Raw genomic sequence first — 19,680 nt, forward strand, 5'->3', positions numbered from 1 at the left:
CGCAGACCTGCAGGAAATTACAGAAATCTACAGAAATGTATCTTCATGCAGTACACAATCAATCAATTTCACCTGAACAGTTCTTTAACAATATTTACTTTAAAAAAGGCATAAACATGGGCGCCATCTACTGGAGGAAGGAGGCACTACAGTGTAATTCTAATGTGTCTTTCAAGCACAGCGCCACTTGCACCCCCCCTTCCCCCCCCCGCAGTGGCTGGGCGATGTAACTGCGGCTCAAGTCTGTGACTGTGCTGAGATCCGCGGATATTTCACGGTTTGATTCGTTCACGGCTCGATCACACCGACAGTGAATTGTACACGTGTTACGGTAACAGTCGGAGTGTGGTAAATCTTACTTTTTACCGGTAAACTGTCAACATTTACCAAGTAAGAACGACTACTACTAATAATAATAATAATAATTGAACAACAAATGATAATATAATCTGAAACACTAATAAAGAACCGGTCTTGCGCGCTGGGGACTGCTGCAAAGATACTAGTATTGGTGGGGAAGAAAAGCTGAAAATAATGCGTTTCCCAGTTTTACCTCGTTTTGAAGTTTCTCGTTGCTTTTCCCATTCATCTCGCTGCCTTTGATTTCACTGCGGGTCGTGCAATGAAACGCACAGGCGGCGGTAATTTGAGATTAAAATCACTTTGATATCGAACACAAAAGCAAACCCACAGAAACACATCTAGATTCGACACGTTTTTATTTATTGAAAACCCGAATCGACGCGGCACGTTCACGCTGAACACACCTTTCACAAACAAACAGGTCACCCTTTTTTTTAAATATGCCAAGCCTTACTTATGCTTTACCATACCTCTGTGCTTTACAATGCTTCCCTATGCTTTACCAGACTTCTCTGTGCTTTACAATGCCTCCCTATGCTTTACCAGACCTCTCTGTGCTTTACAATGCTTCCCTATGCTTTACCAGACCTCTCTGTGCTTTACAATGCTTGCCTATGCTTTACCATACCTCTGTGCTTTACAATGCTTCCCTATGCTTTACCAGACCTCTCTGTGCTTTACAATGCTTCCCTAAGCTTTACCAGACCTCTCTGTGCTTACAATGCTTGCCTATGCTTTACCAGACCTCTCTGTGCTTTACAATGCTTCCCTATGCTTTACCATACCTCTCTGTGCTTTTCAATGCTTCCCTATGCTTTACCAGACCTCTCCGTGCTTCACCATGCTTTGACTGTGCTTTATTACACTTTGCTGAGATTTCACTGTGGGGAATTGTTTATGGTAGTTTTCCCAGTACACCAGCATTGCTGTGTTAGTGTAGATTATGCAGCTCTGGGCTCTGCTTGAGTTTCTTATAACAGAACCACACGAAATGAAGCTGGCGGTGTCTGGGGTAGGGCTTTACTGGCATGAAAAAAGTTGAAACAAAAACCCATCAACAATACAAGCCTTTGTTTAGAAAAAAAAAAAAAGCAAGGTGATGATGCACACAGCCCTTCTCAGCAGCGCGGAACACGTCACAGCACGGAACCTTAGCGTGTTCATCTCCTTAGCGTGTTCGTCTCTTCCTCTCTTCCATGTCTTCATCATATCTGAACATGGACTCCCGATAGTGATTTCTTTATTAATTAATTATTCACATTTTTCTGTACCTACATTAATTTTTTTTTCTTTTTGGTACACAGCAGTTTTCCTTTTTCAAATAGTGTATAGTTCTAATTATATATATACACTTTGCCATCTTTTCATATGCTTCCTACACAAAATATACTCTCAAATATTTACATATATACATATTCTCTCTCTCACACTCTCTTACATACATCACTATAATACAGGTGTTTGGCAGTGGGGGGTAAGTGCACTGATCATGATAATCAACAGAGGGGGTGGTATTCTGTTGGCTCGAAACTCAACACTAGCCGTGCTGCTGCTGCACCAGGTCCTGGGGTTCAGGGCTGCCTTCAGTTCTATTATTGAATTGATCGGGAGTTTTAAAAAATGATTCCTCACTCAGCTGCATTAGCAAGTCCTGTCAGTGAATCTACAAACTCTCAGGAGAGACGTTTTCATGCTGCTATGAAAGTCCACTCATCAGAGCAGAGTCTGGGCCTGATTGTTCAAACTCCTGACACCTATCTGGTCATTTCAATAACAGATTGCTGTCTGATTGTAGCGAGCGCTCTGACGTTAGGGCTCTCTGACCGTAGCGCGTTCTCCGACTTGCTCATAACAAAAAAAAAAAAAATCACACGTGAACGCAGACAGCCATCTTTAACCGCCCCTCACCCAGACTGGCCAGCTCAGCTGTACCTGGAGCAAGGCAGTGGAAACCAGGCTTAGTGGCTCATCCAGAGAAATACAGCACTTGTACAGCTTACTGTCAAGCACAGACCAAGCCAATGAGTGAATTATCATCGATGGGTGAGATATCGGAGGGGGCGCTGCACCCCAAAAACGGAGTTCTGACCCCCTGCACTGGGTGAAGCTCCTCGGCTTCTGTTCCTAAGGACCCCCTGCCCCCCATGGCTGTCCAGGGTAAGTGCCCGATGGGACGTGTTTCAGGTGTCTTTGGGCTCCAGTTTGTAGGACATGTTGAAGAGCAGGTTCTGATTGTCGATGACCTGCAGCTGCCTGACGAAGGCCTTCGTCTGCAGGTACGAGGGGGTGGAGTCTGTGTCCAGAGCTGGAGGGGAAAAAATAGAATGCCATTCAATGAAACGAAATCGATGCAAAAATTAAAACAGGCAAAAGACTGGTGTAAAAGTTCCGGTCAATGTGCTGATAGAATTCTTAAACAATAAGCACTTTACTGCACTGTGTTGACTTTTCTATCCACACAGCTGAAAGAACTAAATGAAATTCAATGACAAACACTGTTGGAGAACACTCTTTACTAACACAGCAACTTTCTTCAGGTCTCAAACGTTTCAACTAGAAGTGTTTCTGCTTCAGTCAAGAGATTAAGAAAGTCTTTCAGTCCAATTGTGTGTCACTGAGTTTATTATGTTTCTTTAATTAATTCAAAACTGAACACTTTTCTGAGTTTAATAGTTCTCTTCCTAATATGAATAAGGAACTCCCATGCATTTACCAGAGCTGGCCAGCAGATGGTGCACCAGGACTGTATTTATGTTGACTGTACAGTCAATGGTGTAGTCCAAAATCTCAACCTAGCAGAACAGCAATTCAAATACTGATTTTCCTCTCGCGTTTTATTTGTACATTGAACTTAAGGTAACATTTATTAGGTAATGCTTGCATCCGGCATGCCACTTCTCCCCGCTGATCACTGCTTCCAGATTGGCGTTTTCACAGCATCTAGCGGGTAAGCGCCGTCTCTGAAGTTTTTATATTTTTCGGCTGTTTTTATCATGCATGTTTTTTTTCTTTCTCTATTTCTTTCAATTACGAGGTCCTCACCAGGGCAGAACTTCGTCAGCCTTCTTAAAGTAATGCTATAGTTTGTAATAGATGTGCAGTGTCTTCTTTGACTGAATCAGATAATCGTGTGGATTCGTGCAAAAATTTTAAATACGCGCCGGCTATCAGAAAACTGGAATGTAGGGAACCGGACCCAAGGCGCAGAAAGACTCATTTGATTTCCACGCGGAAAAGAGATCGCTTTATTGGTGTCCAGGCACCAGATCGGTCGGGCGCCATATAAGCATTTTCATAAGAAATCGGCAGATTCTGTGTTTGTGTTCACTATTCAGAGCGCTGGGTTTGTGTTCAGTATTCAGAGCGCTGGGTTTGTGTTCAGTATTCAGAGCGCTGGGTTTGTGTTCAGTATTCAGAGGGCTGTGTTTGTGTTAACTATTCAGAGTGCTGGGTTTGTGTTCACTATTCAGAGCGCTGGGTTTCTGTTCAGTTCAGTATTCAGAGCGCTGGGTTTGTGTTCACTGTTCAGAGCGCTGGGTTTGTGTTCAGTATTCAGAGGGCTGGGTTTGTGTTCAGTATTCAGAGCGCTGGGTTTGTGTTCAGTATTCAGAGCGCTGGGTTTGTGTTCAGTATTCAGAGCGCTGGGTTTGTGTTCAGTATTCAGAGCGCTGGGTTTGTGTTCAGTATTCAGAGCGCTGGGTTTGTGTTCAGTATTCAGAGCGCTGGGTTTGTGTTCAGTATTCAGAGCGCTGGGTTTGTGTTCAGTATTCAGAGCGCTGGGTTTGTGTTCAGTATTCAGAGCGCTGGGTTTGTGTTCAGTATTCAGAGCGCTGGGTTTGTGTTCAGTATTCAGAGCGCTGTGTTTGTGTTCAGTATTCAGAGCGCTGGGTTTGTGTTCAGTATTCAGAGCGCTGGGTTTGTGTTCAGTATTCAGAGCGCTGGGTTTGTGTTCAGTATTCAGAGCGCTGGGTTTGTGTTCAGTATTCAGAGGGCTGTGTTTGTGTTCAGTATTCAGAGTGCTGGGTTTGTGTTCAGTATTCAGAGCGCTGGGTTTGTGTTCAGTATTCAGAGCGCTGGGTTTGTGTTCACTATTCAGAGCGCTGGGTTTGTGTTCAGTATTCAGAGGGCTGGGTTTGTGTTCAGTATTCAGAGCGCTGTGTTTGTGTTCAGTATTCAGAGCGCAGGGTTTGTGTTCAGTATTCAGAGCGCTGGGTTTGTGTTCAGTATTCAGAGGGCTGGGTTTGTGTTCAGTATTCAGAGCGCTGGGTTTGTGTTCAGTATTCAGAGCGCTGGGTTTGTGTTCAGTATTCAGAGCGCTGGGTTTGTGTTCAGTATTCAGAGCGCTGGGTTTGTGTTCAGTATTCAGAGCGCTGGGTTTGTGTTCAGTATTCAGAGCGCTGGGTTTGTGTTCAGTATTCAGAGCGCTGGGTTTGTGTTCAGTATTCAGAGCGCTGGGTTTGTGTTCAGTATTCAGAGGGCTGGGTTTGTGTTCAGTATTCAGAGCGCTGTGTTTGTGTTCAGTATTCAGAGCGCTGGGTTTGTGTTCAGTATTCAGAGCGCTGGGTTTGTGTTCAGTATTCAGAGGGCTGGGTTTGTGTTCAGTATTCAGAGCGCTGGGTTTGTGTTCAGTATTCAGAGCGCTGGGTTTGTGTTCAGTATTCAGAGCGCTGGGTTTGTGTTCAGTATTCAGAGCGCTGGGTTTGTGTTCAGTATTCAGAGGGCTGGGTTTGTGTTCAGTATTCAGAGCGCTGGGTTTGTGTTCAGTATTCAGAGCGCTGGGTTTGTGTTCAGTATTCAGAGCGCTGGGTTTGTGTTCAGTATTCAGAGGGCTGTGTTTGTGTTAACTATTCAGAGTGCTGGGTTTGTGTTCACTATTCAGAGCGCTGGGTTTGTGTTCAGTATTCAGAGCGCTGGGTTTGTGTTCACTGTTCAGAGCGCTGGGTTTGTGTTCAGTATTCAGAGGGCTGGGTTTGTGTTCAGTATTCAGAGCGCTGTGTTTGTGTTCAGTATTCAGAGCGCAGGGTTTGTGTTCAGTATTCAGAGCGCTGGGTTTGTGTTCAGTATTCAGAGCGCTGGGTTTGTGTTCAGTATTCAGAGCGCTGGGTTTGTGTTCAGTATTCAGAGCGCTGGGTTTGTGTTCAGTATTCAGAGCGCTGGGTTTGTGTTCAGTATTCAGAGCGCTGGGTTTGTGTTCAGTATTCAGAGGGCTGGGTTTGTGTTCAGTATTCAGAGCGCTGGGTTTGTGTTCACTGTTCAGAGCGCTGGGTTTGTGTTCAGTATTCAGAGGGCTGTGTTTGTGTTAACTATTCAGAGTGCTGGGTTTGTGTTCACTATTCAGAGCGCTGGGTTTCTGTTCAGTTCAGTATTCAGAGCGCTGGGTTTGTGTTCACTGTTCAGAGCGCTGGGTTTGTGTTCAGTATTCAGAGGGCTGGGTTTGTGTTCAGTATTCAGAGCGCTGTGTTTGTGTTCAGTATTCAGAGCGCAGGGTTTGTGTTCAGTATTCAGAGCGCTGGGTTTGTGTTCAGTATTCAGAGGGCTGGGTTTGTGTTCAGTATTCAGAGCGCTGGGTTTGTGTTCAGTATTCAGAGCGCTGGGTTTGTGTTCAGTATTCAGAGCGCTGGGTTTGTGTTCAGTATTCAGAGCGCTGGGTTTGTGTTCAGTATTCAGAGGGCTGGGTTTGTGTTCAGTATTCAGAGCGCTGGGTTTGTGTTCACTGTTCAGAGCGCTGGGTTTGTGTTCAGTATTCAGAGCGCTGGGTTTGTGTTCAGTATTCAGAGGGCTGGGTTTGTGTTCACTATTCAGAGCGCTGGGTTTGTGTTCACTATTCAGAGCGCTGGGTTTGTGTTCAGTATTCAGAGCGCTGGGTTTGTGTTCACTGTTCAGAGCGCTGGGTTTGTGTTCAGTATTCAGAGGGCTGGGTTTGTGTTCAGTATTCAGAGCGCTGTGTTTGTGTTCAGTATTCAGAGCGCAGGGTTTGTGTTCAGTATTCAGAGCGCTGGGTTTGTGTTCAGTATTCAGAGGGCTGGGTTTGTGTTCAGTATTCAGAGGGCTGGGTTTGTGTTCAGTATTCAGAGCGCTGGGTTTGTGTTCAGTATTCAGAGCGCTGGGTTTGTGTTCAGTATTCAGAGGGCTGGGTTTGTGTTCAGTATTCAGAGCGCTGGGTTTGTGTTCAGTATTCAGAGCGCTGGGTTTGTGTTCAGTATTCAGAGCGCTGGGTTTGTGTTCAGTATTCAGAGGGCTGGGTTTGTGTTCAGTATTCAGAGCGCTGGGTTTGTGTTCAGTATTCAGAGGGCTGGGTTTGTGTTCAGTATTCAGAGGGCTGGGTTTGTGTTCAGTATTCAGAGCGCTGGGTTTGTGTTCAGTATTCAGAGGGCTGGGTTTGTGTTCAGTATTCAGAGGGCTGGGTTTGTGTTCAGTATTCAGAGGGCTGGGTTTGTGTTCAGTATTCAGAGGGCTGGGTTTGTGTTCAGTATTCAGAGGGCTGGGTTTGTGTTCAGTATTCAGAGGGCTGGGTTTGTGTTCAGTATTCAGAGGGCTGGGTTTGTGTTCAGTATTCAGAGGGCTGTGTTTGTGTTCAGTATTCAGAGCGCTGGGTTTGTGTTCAGTATTCAGAGGGCTGGGTTTGTGTTCAGTATTCAGAGCGCTGTGTTCATGTTCAGTATTCAGAGCGCTGTGTTTGTGTTCAGTTCAGTATTCAGAGGGCTGTGTTTGTGTTCAGTATTCAGAGCGCTGGGTTTGTGTTCAGTATTCAGAGGGCTGGGTTTGTGTTCAGTATTCAGAGGGCTGGGTTTGTGTTCAGTATTCAGAGCGCTGGGTTTGTGTTCAGTATTCAGAGCGCTGGGTTTGTGTTCAGTATTCAGAGGGCTGGGTTTGTGTTCAGTATTCAGAGCGCTGTGTTCATGTTCAGTATTCAGAGCGCTGTGTTTGTGTTCAGTATTCAGAGGGCTGTGTTTGTGTTCAGTATTCAGAGCGCTGTGTTTGTGTTCAGTATTCAGAGGGCTGTGTTTGTGTTCAGTATTCAGAGCGCTGGGTTTGTGTTCAGTATTCAGAGGGCTGTGTTTGTGTTCAGTATTCAGAGCGCTGTGTTCGTGTTCAGTATTCAGAGCGCTGTGTTTGTGTTCAGTATTCAGAGGGCTGTGTTTGTGTTCAGTATTCAGAGCGCAGGGTTTGTGTTCAGTATTTAGAGCGCTGGGTTTGTGTTCAGTATTCAGAGGGCTGGGTTTGTGTTCAGTATTCAGAGGGCTGGGTTTGTGTTCAGTATTCAGAGGGCTGGGTTTGTGTTCAGTATTCAGAGCGCTGGGTTTGTGTTCAGTATTCAGAGCGCTGGGTTTGTGTTCAGTATTCAGAGCGCTGGGTTTGTGTTCAGTATTCAGAGGGCTGGGTTTGTGTTCAGTATTCAGAGCGCTGGGTTTGTGTTCAGTATTCAGAGCGCTGGGTTTGTGTTCAGTATTCAGAGGGCTGTGTTTGTGTTCAGTATTCAGAGCGCTGGGTTTGTGTTCAGTATTCAGAGCGCTGGGTTTGTGTTCAGTATTCAGAGGGCTGGGTTTGTGTTCAGTATTCAGAGGGCTGGGTTTGTGTTCAGTATTCAGAGCGCTGGGTTTGTGTTCAGTATTCAGAGGGCTGGGTTTGTGTTCAGTATTCAGAGCGCTGGGTTTGTGTTCAGTATTCAGAGCGCTGGGTTTGTGTTCAGTATTCAGAGCGCTGGGTTTGTGTTCAGTATTCAGAGCGCTGGGTTTGTGTTCAGTATTCAGAGCGCTGGGTTTGTGTTCAGTATTCAGAGGGCTGTGTTTGTGTTCAGTATTCAGAGCGCTGTGTTTGTGTTCAGTATTCAGAGGGCTGTGTTTGTGTTCAGTATTCAGAGCGCTGGGTTTGTGTTCAGTATTCAGAGGGCTGTGTTTGTGTTCAGTATTCAGAGGGCTGTGTTTGTGTTCAGTATTCAGAGCGCTGGGTTTGTGTTCAGTATTCAGAGGGCTGTGTTTGTGTTCAGTATTCAGAGCGCTGTGTTTGTGTTCAGTATTCAGAGCGCTGAAGATAGCTGGTGTGTGATACTCACTGGGTGGGGAGCTCCTGTACCTCCGAATGGTCCGGATCATCTCTGCAACTTTGTGCTGTTGGGGGGGAGAGAGAAAGGAGTCATTATAACAGTGAGCTCTGGATCAAGAGACTGATCTCTGACACTGCAAAACTAATAACTCTGTTGGTTTACACTCGCTCACCATCTTCTCGAAGTTCACCAGAGGCCCGTGGAAAGTCTTGCTGCTCTCGTGAAGGAATGTCAAATCTGAGAGAGAGAGGGAGAGGAAGAGGATTTACCACAGTATTTTTCACTGTTTTTGCAGATTCCCCCAGTACTTTTCCCATGGATATACTCCCATAGTTTACCCTGGCTTGCCATGTTTATTAATATCCTTTACCCAGTGGCATAACTTTGGTTTCAAAGGTGTGTGTGGAGGGGGAGGGGGAGGGGGCAGTTTCTGTAGCTGATGCAAGCACTACGTTCGTAATGCAAGTTACGGTTGACCTTTCACCTTTACCAGACCTCTCTGTGCTTTACAATGCTTCCCTATGCTTTACCAGACCTCTCTGTGCTTTACAATGCTTGCCTATGCTTTACCATACCTCTGTGCTTTACAATGCTTCCCTATGCTTTACCATACCTCTCTGTGCTTTACAATGCTTCTCTGTGCTTTACAATGCTTGCCTATGCTTTACCAGACCTCTCTGTGCTTTACAATGCTTCCCTATGCTTTACCAGACCTCTCCGTGCTTCACCATGCTTTGACTGTGCTTTATTACACTTTGCTGAGATTTCACTGTGGGGAATTGTTTATGGTAGTTCTCCCAGTACACCAGCATTGCTGTGTTAGGGTAGACAGATCGCAAGGTTTGCTCAGGGTCACACACAGTGAGTCAGGAGGTGAACTGGTGACCTCCTGGTTACAAGCCCTTTTCTTTAACCACTGGACCACCAAACCTTTCGGGGGCTGGACTGTGCTGTTTGCTCCTGAGCATTGCTCTAGTTACAGCTCCATCCTGGGCTGGGAGGTCTGTTGCTGGCTGCAGCTGTAATGAAGGAGGCTGGGTGGTCCAGTTGTTAAAGAATGGGTCTTGTTACGAGAAGGTCCCTGGTTCAAATCCTGGCTCAGCCACTGTCACTGTCACTGTGTGTGACCCTGAGCAAGTCACTTAACTTCCTTGTGCTCCCGCCTTCAGATGAGACATAAAAACAAACAAGGTCCTATTGAAGTGACTCTGCAATTAATAATAATAATAATGACGAGATGTCTTACCTTTGAGGAGCAAGGGGGTGAAGGGGATGACGGGGGGCCTAAGGCTGGAGAGAAGGTCCCGGTAGGACTTGTGATTTCGGGAGGGGTCCTAAACTCAGAAAGAGAAGAGAAGAGGGAGAGTGGCGTCAGAGCAAACCCCAGGGGAGCAGCAGCAGAGTCCGAATCACCATTGTTATGCTTTTATCACATCATGGTTCATTCTCCTCACTGGGCTTTACCGCTCTTTACCGCACTCTGTCCCGGCAATACCACACCGCTCTCTCTCTCACTCACCGAGATGCTCTCCAGCTGCTGGAACTGTTTCTTAAACTTGCTGGGCAGCCCCTGAGAGAGAGAGAGAGAGAGAGAGAGAGAGAGATGGGTTAGAGACACAGTCACACTTCCCCCTTCTCTCTCCTCCGACACAGACAGGTTAGAGTCCCTACCGCCCCTATCCCCTCCCCTGTACTGAAAGCTGGTGTTCATAACTGTATCAATCTCTTCAAATCTAACAGAACTATTACCGTGATTTAGCACAGCAAATATATTCAAAATAAAGAGTCAAGGTGCCGCCCCTCTCCGCCAGTCTCGGGGCCCCTCCGGGGGGAGGAGGTCTCCGTCATTCTCCCCGGGTCTGCCCCCAGCCCCCCTCTCTGCCGCCCCTCTCCTCCAGTCTGCCCCGCCTCTGCCGCCCCTCTCCTCCAGTCTGCACCCCCGACGGGAGCCTCCCCCCCTCCCAGTCGGGGGGGGGCCCCCCTCCCCCTGTCTGCCCGCCCCTCTCCTCCAGTCTGCCACTCCGCTCTCTCCCCTGTCCCAGTCTGCCCCCCTCCCCCTGTCTACCCCTCTCCTCCAGTCTGCACCCCCCGCTCTCCCCCTCCCAGTCTGCCCCCCTCCCCCTGTCTACCGACCCGCCCCTCTCCTCCAGTCTGCCCCCCCCCGCTCTCCCCCCCTCCCAGTCTGCCCCCCTCCCCCTGTCTACCGCCCCTCTCCTCCCCAGTCTGCCCCCCCGCTCTCCCCCTCCCAGTCTGCCCCCCCTCCCCCTGTCTACCGCCCCCTCTCCTCCAGTCTGCCCCCCCCGCTCTCCCCCCCTCCCAGTCTGCCCCCCTCCCCCTGTCTGCCGCCCCTCTCCTCCAGTCTGCTGCTCCACCGCTCTCCCCCTCTCCCCCCCTCCCAGTCCCTGCCCCCCTCCCCCTGTCTACCGCCCCTCTCCTCCAGTCTGCCACTCCACTCTCCCCCTCCCAGTCTGCCCCCCTCCCCCTCTCTGCCACCCCTCTCCTCCAGTCTGCACCCCCGCTCTCCCCCCCCTCCCAGTCTGCCCCCCTCCCCCGTCTGCCGCCCCTCTCCTCCAGTTCTGCCACTCCCTCTCTCCCCCCTCCCAGTCTGCCCCCCTCCCCCCCTGTCTGCCACCCCTCTCCTCCAGTCTGCCCCCCCCCCGCTCTCCCCCCTCCAGTCTGCCCCCTCCCCTCCCTCTCTGCCGCCCCTCTCCTCCAGTCTGCCACTCCGCTCTCTCCCCCTCCCAGTCTGCCCCCCTCCCACTGTCTACCCCCGCCCCTCTCCTCCAGTCTGCCCCCCCTCCCCCTCTCTGCCGCCCCTCTCCTCCAGTCTGCCCCCCCCCTGCTCTCCCCCTCCCAGGGGCCCCCCTCCCCCCTCTCTGCCGCCCCTCTCCTCCAGACTCTGCCCCCCCCCCTCTCCCCCTCTCAGTCTCCCCCTCCCAGTCTGCCCCCCTCCCCCTCTCTGCCGCCCCTCTCCTCCAGTCTGCCCCCCCCTCCTCCCTCACCTCCCAGGTGTGGCGCAGTCGGGTCAGGGCCGGGTTGTTCAGCCCCAGCACCACAGAGAAGAAGGACAGCAGGTCCTGGTTCTGTTTGCACCTGACAGGAGAGACAGAGATGAGTGAAGTGAAGTGGAACAGGGCAGCGGAGTTGTGAAGTGAGAGGGAAGGAAACGCGCAGTGAAGTACACCGACAGAAACTGCAGAACAAAGTGAAGAGGAACCAGTAAGAAAGTCAGTCAAGCAGACCGACGTGCATCGCCCTCTGGTCCTTGCATGCTTTTGAGTGTTATGGATGAATAGAACTCAGATTGAAATTAATATTATTAAACTGATCTGAACTGGACTGAACACTGAAGTGACTTAAAGTAAAGTGTTTCCACTCACAGCGCCGCAATCTTGATGAACTTGCGCAGCAGCTGCCCCCTCTTGGGCAGAGATTGGCACTGCAGGATCTCAGTGCCCACCCAGTGCTGGACCTCACTGGAGCGCTGCAATACCAGCTCCAGATTGAGAGGGCGCCAGCGAGCTTCCTCGCCACGGAACACGTAGCGCACAAACTCCACCTACAGCACAGTGTTAGAATACAATAAATGTAGAGAGACACAGAGACATATCGCAGAGAGACAGGGACACAAACACACAGCAACGACAGACAGGGACACAGCAACAGCACAGAGACACAACACAGAGACACAGGGACACAGCACAGAGAGACAGCACTGAGACACAGGGACACAGCACAGCAAGCTAGGATTACAATATCACCCATAACTAGTAAATGCTCAACAGCACTGAATTTAGAAATGTTAAAAAATATAATAAATAATTAATTTAATGACGAGAAGTCATCAATTCTTGACAGTTTTAAACCGTGCTGGGTTTGTTTTGAACTTGTGTGGCAAATCACACACACACAATGCTGCATGTATAATTTCTGCATGCTGTACAGTACAGGCACCCTCCCCACCTCCCTCTGGCCTTGGCTGAGCCCAGCAGACAGGCTCGGAGGCAGGGTAGACGGCGGGGCGCTAGTGCAGATTACCAGCCCCTGCAAGGTCGTCTGAGCTGTGACGACACTTTTCCAAACTATATTTAGGAATGCTAAGAGAACCCTTGAAACAAACAGCCCAGCAACAAGAGCCCAGCCCAGCAAGGGAACACAATTAAATGTGTGACAATAAAACTGGTGTACAGCTCTGGCCAAAAGTTTTGCATCACCTAGAATTTTAGGATTTAATTTCATGTAATCAAGGAAACTACACAACGATATTGCAAAAGTCTACCGGAAACCATAATAGTAGTACAGTAGTTCATGTTAGATTTCAAAATGTCACATTTTTCCATTTTTGTCAGTTTTTGTCTATGGAAAACTACAAAGCAGTACGTAACTCAATATGTTAACGGAACGTTATTCAGCGGGTTTCAGTCGACATTAAGAAGCAACATGAGTTCATTGTACAGGGTGATGCAAAACTTTTGCCCATAGCTGTACAGCAATAGTATGTTAACACAGACATAGTAACATGTTTTTATTTTTTATCCCAAGCCCCTCCCCTCTCTGACCTCATGCACACAGCTGAAGAGCTCCCAGTCGAACGCTAGCAGCTGATTGGCCACCTCCTCAGCACTCATGTCGTGCAGCCTGCTGTCACCAGGGGACCAGTGGATCTCCTCTGGCAATGGCACCTAGAGAGAGAGAGATTACCCTTATAAATGTTTACCACAGTAAATTTGCACTGGGCAGTCGGTAGAATTGCTTTGTTCTTTTCCTTTATTCCCCTGTCCTCACTGGGTTTTGCTTCATTCATTCTGAGCGGTTCTGAGTTCTGCTGCTCCAATACCAAGTTATCACCTTTTTCCCTGAATGTGATTCTGTCTCCAGCTGGCTTTGAGCTGCCATTGAGATCTAGCAACTCTGACAAACACTTGTGTTTTATTTTAGTGTTTATATACACTGCCTGAGGCAGCCTGTCCAGTGACCTTGTTTAACTTTGCACTAAATTCCAAAGCCTTGGTGAGTGTGTGTGTGTCTGCCTGTCTGTGTGTCTGTGTGTGCGCATGTGTCTGTCGGTGTGCGTGTGCGTGTGTGTGTGTGTGCGTGTGTGTGTGTGTCTGTCTGTGTGTCTGTCCAGTGTGCACCACAGTGCGTGTGTGTGTGTCAGTGTCTGTGTGTCTGTCAGTGTGTGTCTGTCAGTGTGTGCGTGTGTGTGTCAGTGTGTGGGCGTGTGTGTGTGTGCGTGCGTGTGTGTGTGTGTCAGTGTGCGTGCGTGCATGTGTGTGTGTGGGCGTGCTTGTGTCTGTCAGTGTGTGTGCGTGTGTCTGTCAGTGTGTGTGCGTGTGTGTGGGGGGGAGTGCGTGTGTGTGTCAGTGTGTGTGCGTGTGTGGGCGTGCGTGTGTGTGTGCATGTGTGTGTGTGTGTGTGTGTGTGCGTGTGTCTGTCAGTGTGTGTGCATGTGCGTGCGTGTGTCTGTCAGTGTGCGTGCGTGCGTGCTTGTGTCTGTCAGTGTGTATGCGAGTGTGTGTGTGTCAGTGTGTGTGGGCGTGTGTGTGTGTCAGTGTGTGGGGGCGTGCGTGTGTGTGTGTGCGCGTGCGTGTGTCTGTCAGTGTGTGTGCGTGTGTGTGTTTACTGCATTCCTGCAGTGAGGATCTGTACTCTTTGTACTCGCTCAGGAGACAGAGACAGAGAGAAGGCCTTGACAAGTTATGACAGGAACGCAGAATGAAGTCTTTTGAAAACTTGTTTCAAAAACACGTTTTAGGGGGAGCGGCTCAGATAAAAGCAAATGCATGGTGAACCAGAGTGAACTCTGGGAAATGCAGAATATATAAAAGCAGGGGGGCAGGGAGCCTCACTCACCAGAGCTCCCAGCCGCTCGGGCTCACAGGCAAAGAGGTGCGTATTCACTCCCAGTGTGGTGAACACAGAGTCTTCACTGGGGCGAAACACAGCCTTCTCTGAAACACACGGAAAGCAGAGAGACTCAGTCACTCACAGTATCACTGAGACACAAGCAGAGCAAGCAGGGACACTGCCAGTCACTCACAGTATCACTGAGACACACACACACAGCAAGCACACACACTGCCAGTCACTCACAGTATCACTGAGATACACACACGCACACTCGCTGCCAGTCACTCACGGTATCACCCATCACTGACACAGTGTTTGGTGGCTCCCTCTATCTCTTGCATTCTATGTATGACGGACCCTAACGCCACATGTTGGTCCTTTAGCAAAAGCCCCTCCCATTCCTTAAACCACCCCACATGCTTTTAAAACACACCCCTCTCACTTCAAGCCCCTCCCATTTCACCAAACCTTTCTCCCTCCCCTTTAATTTGCACAGATAGTATCACGGCAATGGATTACAGCTTCTGCTCCTTGACCCCCTCCCACCCAGGATCGTGGCGCACTTACCCCCAGAAGAGGTGACTGCCACAAGCACCAACGCCCCTTGCTGGCCCTCCTGCTCCCCGCTGTACTGCAGCTTCTCCGAGACCAGAGCCAGGATCTCCTGCACGCTGGAGGACAGGCGACTGCGGATCGTCACATAGGAGTGATCGGGGGTGTACACACGGCAGAAAACTGAGAGGGGAGAGGAGGGGTAGGGGGAGAGAGGAGGGGTAGGGGGAGAGAACAGATGGAAGAAAAGGTCAGGTTCAACAGTTCAGTTATTTACACTCTACACATGAAGCCAGGTTGACTTTTAGCCCGTTTCTCTGTCCCTATTGCATTATGGGATAAATCCAGCCACCCCCTCCCTCTCATCCCTCTCTCCCCTCCCTGTCCCTCTTTCCTTCCCCTTCCCTCTCTCTCTCCCCCACCCACAATGCCCTAGATTCAAAATATGAGAAAAAAAAAATGTCTTTAAACCACAACTCCGTCTCACTCTCTCCCTCTCTCACTGAGTGACGCACTCCTTCACTCTCACTCCCAGTGGCTCCCCGTCTCACTCTGCGTGACTCACTCTCGTCGGAGCCCCGGAAGGCCTCTCTGGGTTGCAGGCAGGCGTCGACCCGACGGAAGTGTCTGAAGAGCGGCCGGACCGGCTTCTTACTGTCACTCTCCTCCACAGCCCTGCGGAGAGCAGCCGGGGAGAGACGCTGCAGTCAACAACTAAACCAACAGCATGTAAGGCAACACACACACACACACTCTCCCCCCCCCAGTCTCAGCTAGATCCCAGTGGATTCTCAGTGGCCACTCACTGGTCTTGTAGGATCTCAGTCCAGCGCTGCAGTTTGAGAACCTCTTCCACCAGCTCAGGGTACCGAGTGAGATCTTCCACCACACACACACAGAGCTCCTGGGAGAGGGGAGAGGGGAGAGGGGGGGATTCACTCATCTCAACTGATAAGCAATATAATCGATGTCTGTGTGCGTGCCTCTCTTTGTGTGTCGCTCTGTCATTCTCTGTGTCAGCATCTCTCTCTCTCTCTCTCTGTGTCTCAGTCAGTCAGCCCCTCTCTGTGTCTCTCAGTCCTCTCTATCAGCATCTCTCTCTCTCTGTCTCTCTCTCTCTCTCTCTCTCTCTGTGTGTCTCTCAGTCAGTCCAGTCCCCTCTCTGGTCTCTGCTCCTCTCTCATCATCTCTCTCTCTCTGTCTCAGCATCTCTCTCTCTCTGTCTCTCTCTCTCTCTCTCTCTCTGTGTCTCAGTCAGTCAGTCCCTCTCTGTGTCTCTCAGTCCTCTCTATCAGCATCTCCTTCTTTGTCTCTCTTTCTGTGTCTCTCTCACCTTGGGGAAGGTGTGTGATTTCTCCCCCTCATCTTGCAGCAGGTGGCGATATGTCTTGAGGTATCGGAACGCCACGCTCAGCACGGCCTGTTTCCTGTCCGCACTGTCGGCCCCGCGGCAGCCCTCGCAAGACTTCCTGTCTGCACGGAACCTAAGAGGTGGGGGAGGTCAAGGAGCAAACCAGGACAGCCAGTCTCTATTGGTATAACTACAGGACAGCCAGTCTCTATTGGTATAACTACAGGACAGACAGTCTGTATTGGTATAACTACAGGACAGACAGTCTGTATTGGTATAACTACAGGACAGCAGGATTGAAACTTGGGTGATGGGGATACAATCTCAAGATAAGCATCTTTTATTTTTTGCATACTTTTTAAATTGTTATTGAGAGATCCAGATTCTGTGCTTTATTTTTTCAACTGACGATTAATATTTTCCCTCTAAAAGAGTGATTAACAATGAATTAAGTCAGCGGTTGACGACAGACTTTGGAAACTACCAGGAAGTTCCCTCCCCCTCCCTGGCTGTGACAGACGTCAGGGCGGGGTGTGGCACTGTGGGAAGGATACTCCTGCAGGAGGACCTGCTGCAGCTTGTCTGCAGAGAGGAAAATGGGGTGCGTAAGCATGAAGTCATCAAGCAGGATTTCTGAAAGAGAGAGAGAGACATATTCTTTAAAACAAATTGCAATTTCTCTCCGGCAATTCCCACACCGGACCAGTCCGGAGAGAGTGGCAGTCCTACTGGTGGAGGGGCGCACAGCTCGCTGGCTGCCCAGTATGTCTGTCACAGGCCTGAGGGACTGTAATTAATTATTCCTTTTCATGCGTTCACTTTTCTATTGATGTTCACACTGTTTCTGTCATGTATAATTTACTTTGAACTGCTTTGGCAACACCATCAATGTTGACATACCTATCAACCCCAGCATACCTATCAACCCCAGCAGAGATAAGATCTACACTGTCTGCCTGCATCTCAAATTGAAATTCAGATGGACTTTATTGGCACAGTAAGTCATTCAAGCATTGTCAGCCTCGGATCCATGGGAAAAGCATGGGGGGGGAATCTGCCAAAACAGAGAAAAATACTTGCCCCAGCAGTTTATAGCCAATGCAAGTAAATAAGAAATCGCATGCATGCTATATAATATGTACCATGTGTAAATGTAGCACCTACAGTATGTGCAGTATTTCAAAATTCTCTCCTCTTCTCTTACTCTCCCTCCCTTTCTCACTTCCCCCTTCCTCCTCCCTCTCTCATCTACCTATCCCCCCCCCCCACCTCCAGGTCCTGTTGCTATGAAACCCATGCCGTCTCTTCATTCTTCACTAGTCCTGGAATCGACTCTCCCTGAAACACAGCCCCGACCACAAGACACACCGCTCACACCCCCTCTGTGTCACAGTGTGTGTGTATGTGTCTGTCTCTCAGTGTGTGCGAGCGTGAGAGAGTCTCAGTGTGAGAGTGTGGGAGTGTGTGAGGGTTTTGCAGAGTTGTCAGGAGTGTTGAGGTGGGAGTGTGTGAGCAGGGGTCGACAATCCTTTTTTTTTTTTATAGAACAGGCTTAATGGCTTTCAAATCTCCACTCCAGGGTTGTGAGGGGGAGAATGCATTTTACAAAATCAATGCAGGCAGAATACTAAACATCAAACTCACTCCCACACACATTTCATGCTGTTTACTTTCAAAAAACCTGTTTTATAACCTCAAATAAAACGTTACGTTTTTATAATAATATAAAAAAGTACACCGAAGCAAACATTGGCTTCCATTTTGAACATTGTTTTTTTTTTTTCTCTGCATAGTTTTGAAATATTTCTTACATAACACATCTACTTCATGACCCCCTCATGATGTAACATGTGACCAGTATATAGTTTCTCTCCCTCTGTATCTCTATACAGGGCTGGCAATAAGAGCAGTGTCCCCCAGTCCAGGTTTTATTACCAGCTTGATCAGTCACTGTGTGTCTTATTAAAATCATAGTGAAACAAGGAACGGATCAGACTGCTACGCAAGGGGAGTCTTATTTCCATCTCTGCTGTAGTTGGTGGAAGCCTCTCTGCTCTGGATTATTTATTCATTCATTTTTTTTAATGAGAAGCAGTCCAGAGCTAAATGATCCCTAGCACCCTGCTGAGGGAGGAAAGGCCTGGTTTTGGGCTCCTTCACTCACCTGTAGCACACACAGATTTGAAAGCAGATTTCAAGACCCCCCCTGCCCCCACTCCTCCCTCTTAATATTAACAGATGCTCCAGTATGCTTCTAAATGAATCAGCAGCTGTGTGTCTATAAAAGCTGCATTATATAACACACACACATTGAACACAGACTCTTACAAGACATAAACATGAACACAGACTCCCACCAGACATACACATGAACACAGACTAACAAACACACAGCCTCACACACACGAACACAGACTCACACACACAGGCTCACACACACACACACGAACACAGACTCACACATACAGGCTCACACACGAACACAGACTCACACATACAGGCTCACACACAAACACAGACTCACACATACAGGCTCACAAACACACACAGACTCTCTCACACACACACGCACACACACACAAACACAGACTCTCTCACACACACACACACAGATAAACACAGACTCTCTCATGCACACACACACACACACACACACACTCTCTCACACACACACACACACACACACACACACACATACAGATAAACAGACTCTCTCACGCACACACACACAAACACAGACTCTCTCACACACACACACACACACACACACACACACACACACACACACACACACTCACTCTCACACACACACACACACAGACTCTCTCACGCACACACACACACACACACACACACACTCTCACACACACACACACACACACACACACACAACTGTCCACGACTCAACAAGCGAACACACACAAACACAGACTCTCTCACGCACACACACACAGATGAACACAGACTCTCTCACGCACACACACACAGATGAACAAAGACTCTCTCACGCACACACACACACAAACACAGACTCTCTCACGCACACACACACAGATGAACAAAGACTCTCTCACGCACACACACACAGATAAACACAGACTCTCTCACGCACACACACACACACACACACACACACACACACACAACCCTGGCATTTAACAGATGCCCAATGCAACAGTCTCTTGTGCGATCAGTTAAAATGTCTGAACACATCTGCGGGGCTGGCAATAAGACTTTTATTCCATCGCACTTTCACCCATTCCAGGTTTTGCTAGGAGCTTGATCAGCCCCAGTGTGTACAGGTAATCAAGCTCAAACGTGTCTTATCAAACTCGTAGTGAAACTAGGAACGGATCACAGCATTATGCAATGGAAGACTTTGTTTTTCCCCACCCCTGCTTCATGGCAGAATTCTATATTTGCAATGTGATTATGAGTGACAGAAGCTCCACAAACGCACTCAATTCAGTTGAAATGACTGACCTGTTTTCCTCTATGCTTAAACTCGCCAATTGTTATT

The 19,680-nt window shown here is 48.8% G+C and overlaps 1 protein-coding gene across 1 annotated transcript in view; it reads right to left on the minus strand.

Moving 5' to 3' along the window:
• Window positions 1–1,366: 1,366 nt before the first annotated feature.
• LOC121324566 (rap guanine nucleotide exchange factor-like 1) overlaps window positions 1,367–19,680 on the minus strand; it is a 20,095-nt gene continuing 1,781 nt past the window's right edge. Inside the window, exons 2-15 of the mRNA XM_041266617.1 lie at window positions 16,715–16,793; window positions 16,143–16,293; window positions 15,616–15,713; window positions 15,375–15,484; window positions 14,825–14,992; window positions 14,261–14,358; window positions 12,967–13,089; window positions 11,788–11,966; window positions 11,410–11,500; window positions 9,927–9,977; window positions 9,654–9,741; window positions 8,580–8,644; window positions 8,417–8,471; window positions 1,367–2,668 (exon numbers count right to left, since the gene is read on the minus strand). Coding sequence (XP_041122551.1) covers window positions 2,544–2,668; window positions 8,417–8,471; window positions 8,580–8,644; window positions 9,654–9,741; window positions 9,927–9,977; window positions 11,410–11,500; window positions 11,788–11,966; window positions 12,967–13,089; window positions 14,261–14,358; window positions 14,825–14,992; window positions 15,375–15,484; window positions 15,616–15,713; window positions 16,143–16,293; window positions 16,715–16,793 — 1,481 coding nt within the window. The 3' untranslated portion in view covers window positions 1,367–2,543. The remainder of the gene's footprint in view (window positions 2,669–8,416; window positions 8,472–8,579; window positions 8,645–9,653; window positions 9,742–9,926; window positions 9,978–11,409; window positions 11,501–11,787; window positions 11,967–12,966; window positions 13,090–14,260; window positions 14,359–14,824; window positions 14,993–15,374; window positions 15,485–15,615; window positions 15,714–16,142; window positions 16,294–16,714; window positions 16,794–19,680) is intronic.

The sequence above is a fragment of the Polyodon spathula genome, chromosome 12, assembly GCF_017654505.1.
Source record: "Polyodon spathula isolate WHYD16114869_AA chromosome 12, ASM1765450v1, whole genome shotgun sequence".
Lineage (NCBI taxonomy): Eukaryota > Metazoa > Chordata > Actinopteri > Acipenseriformes > Polyodontidae > Polyodon > Polyodon spathula.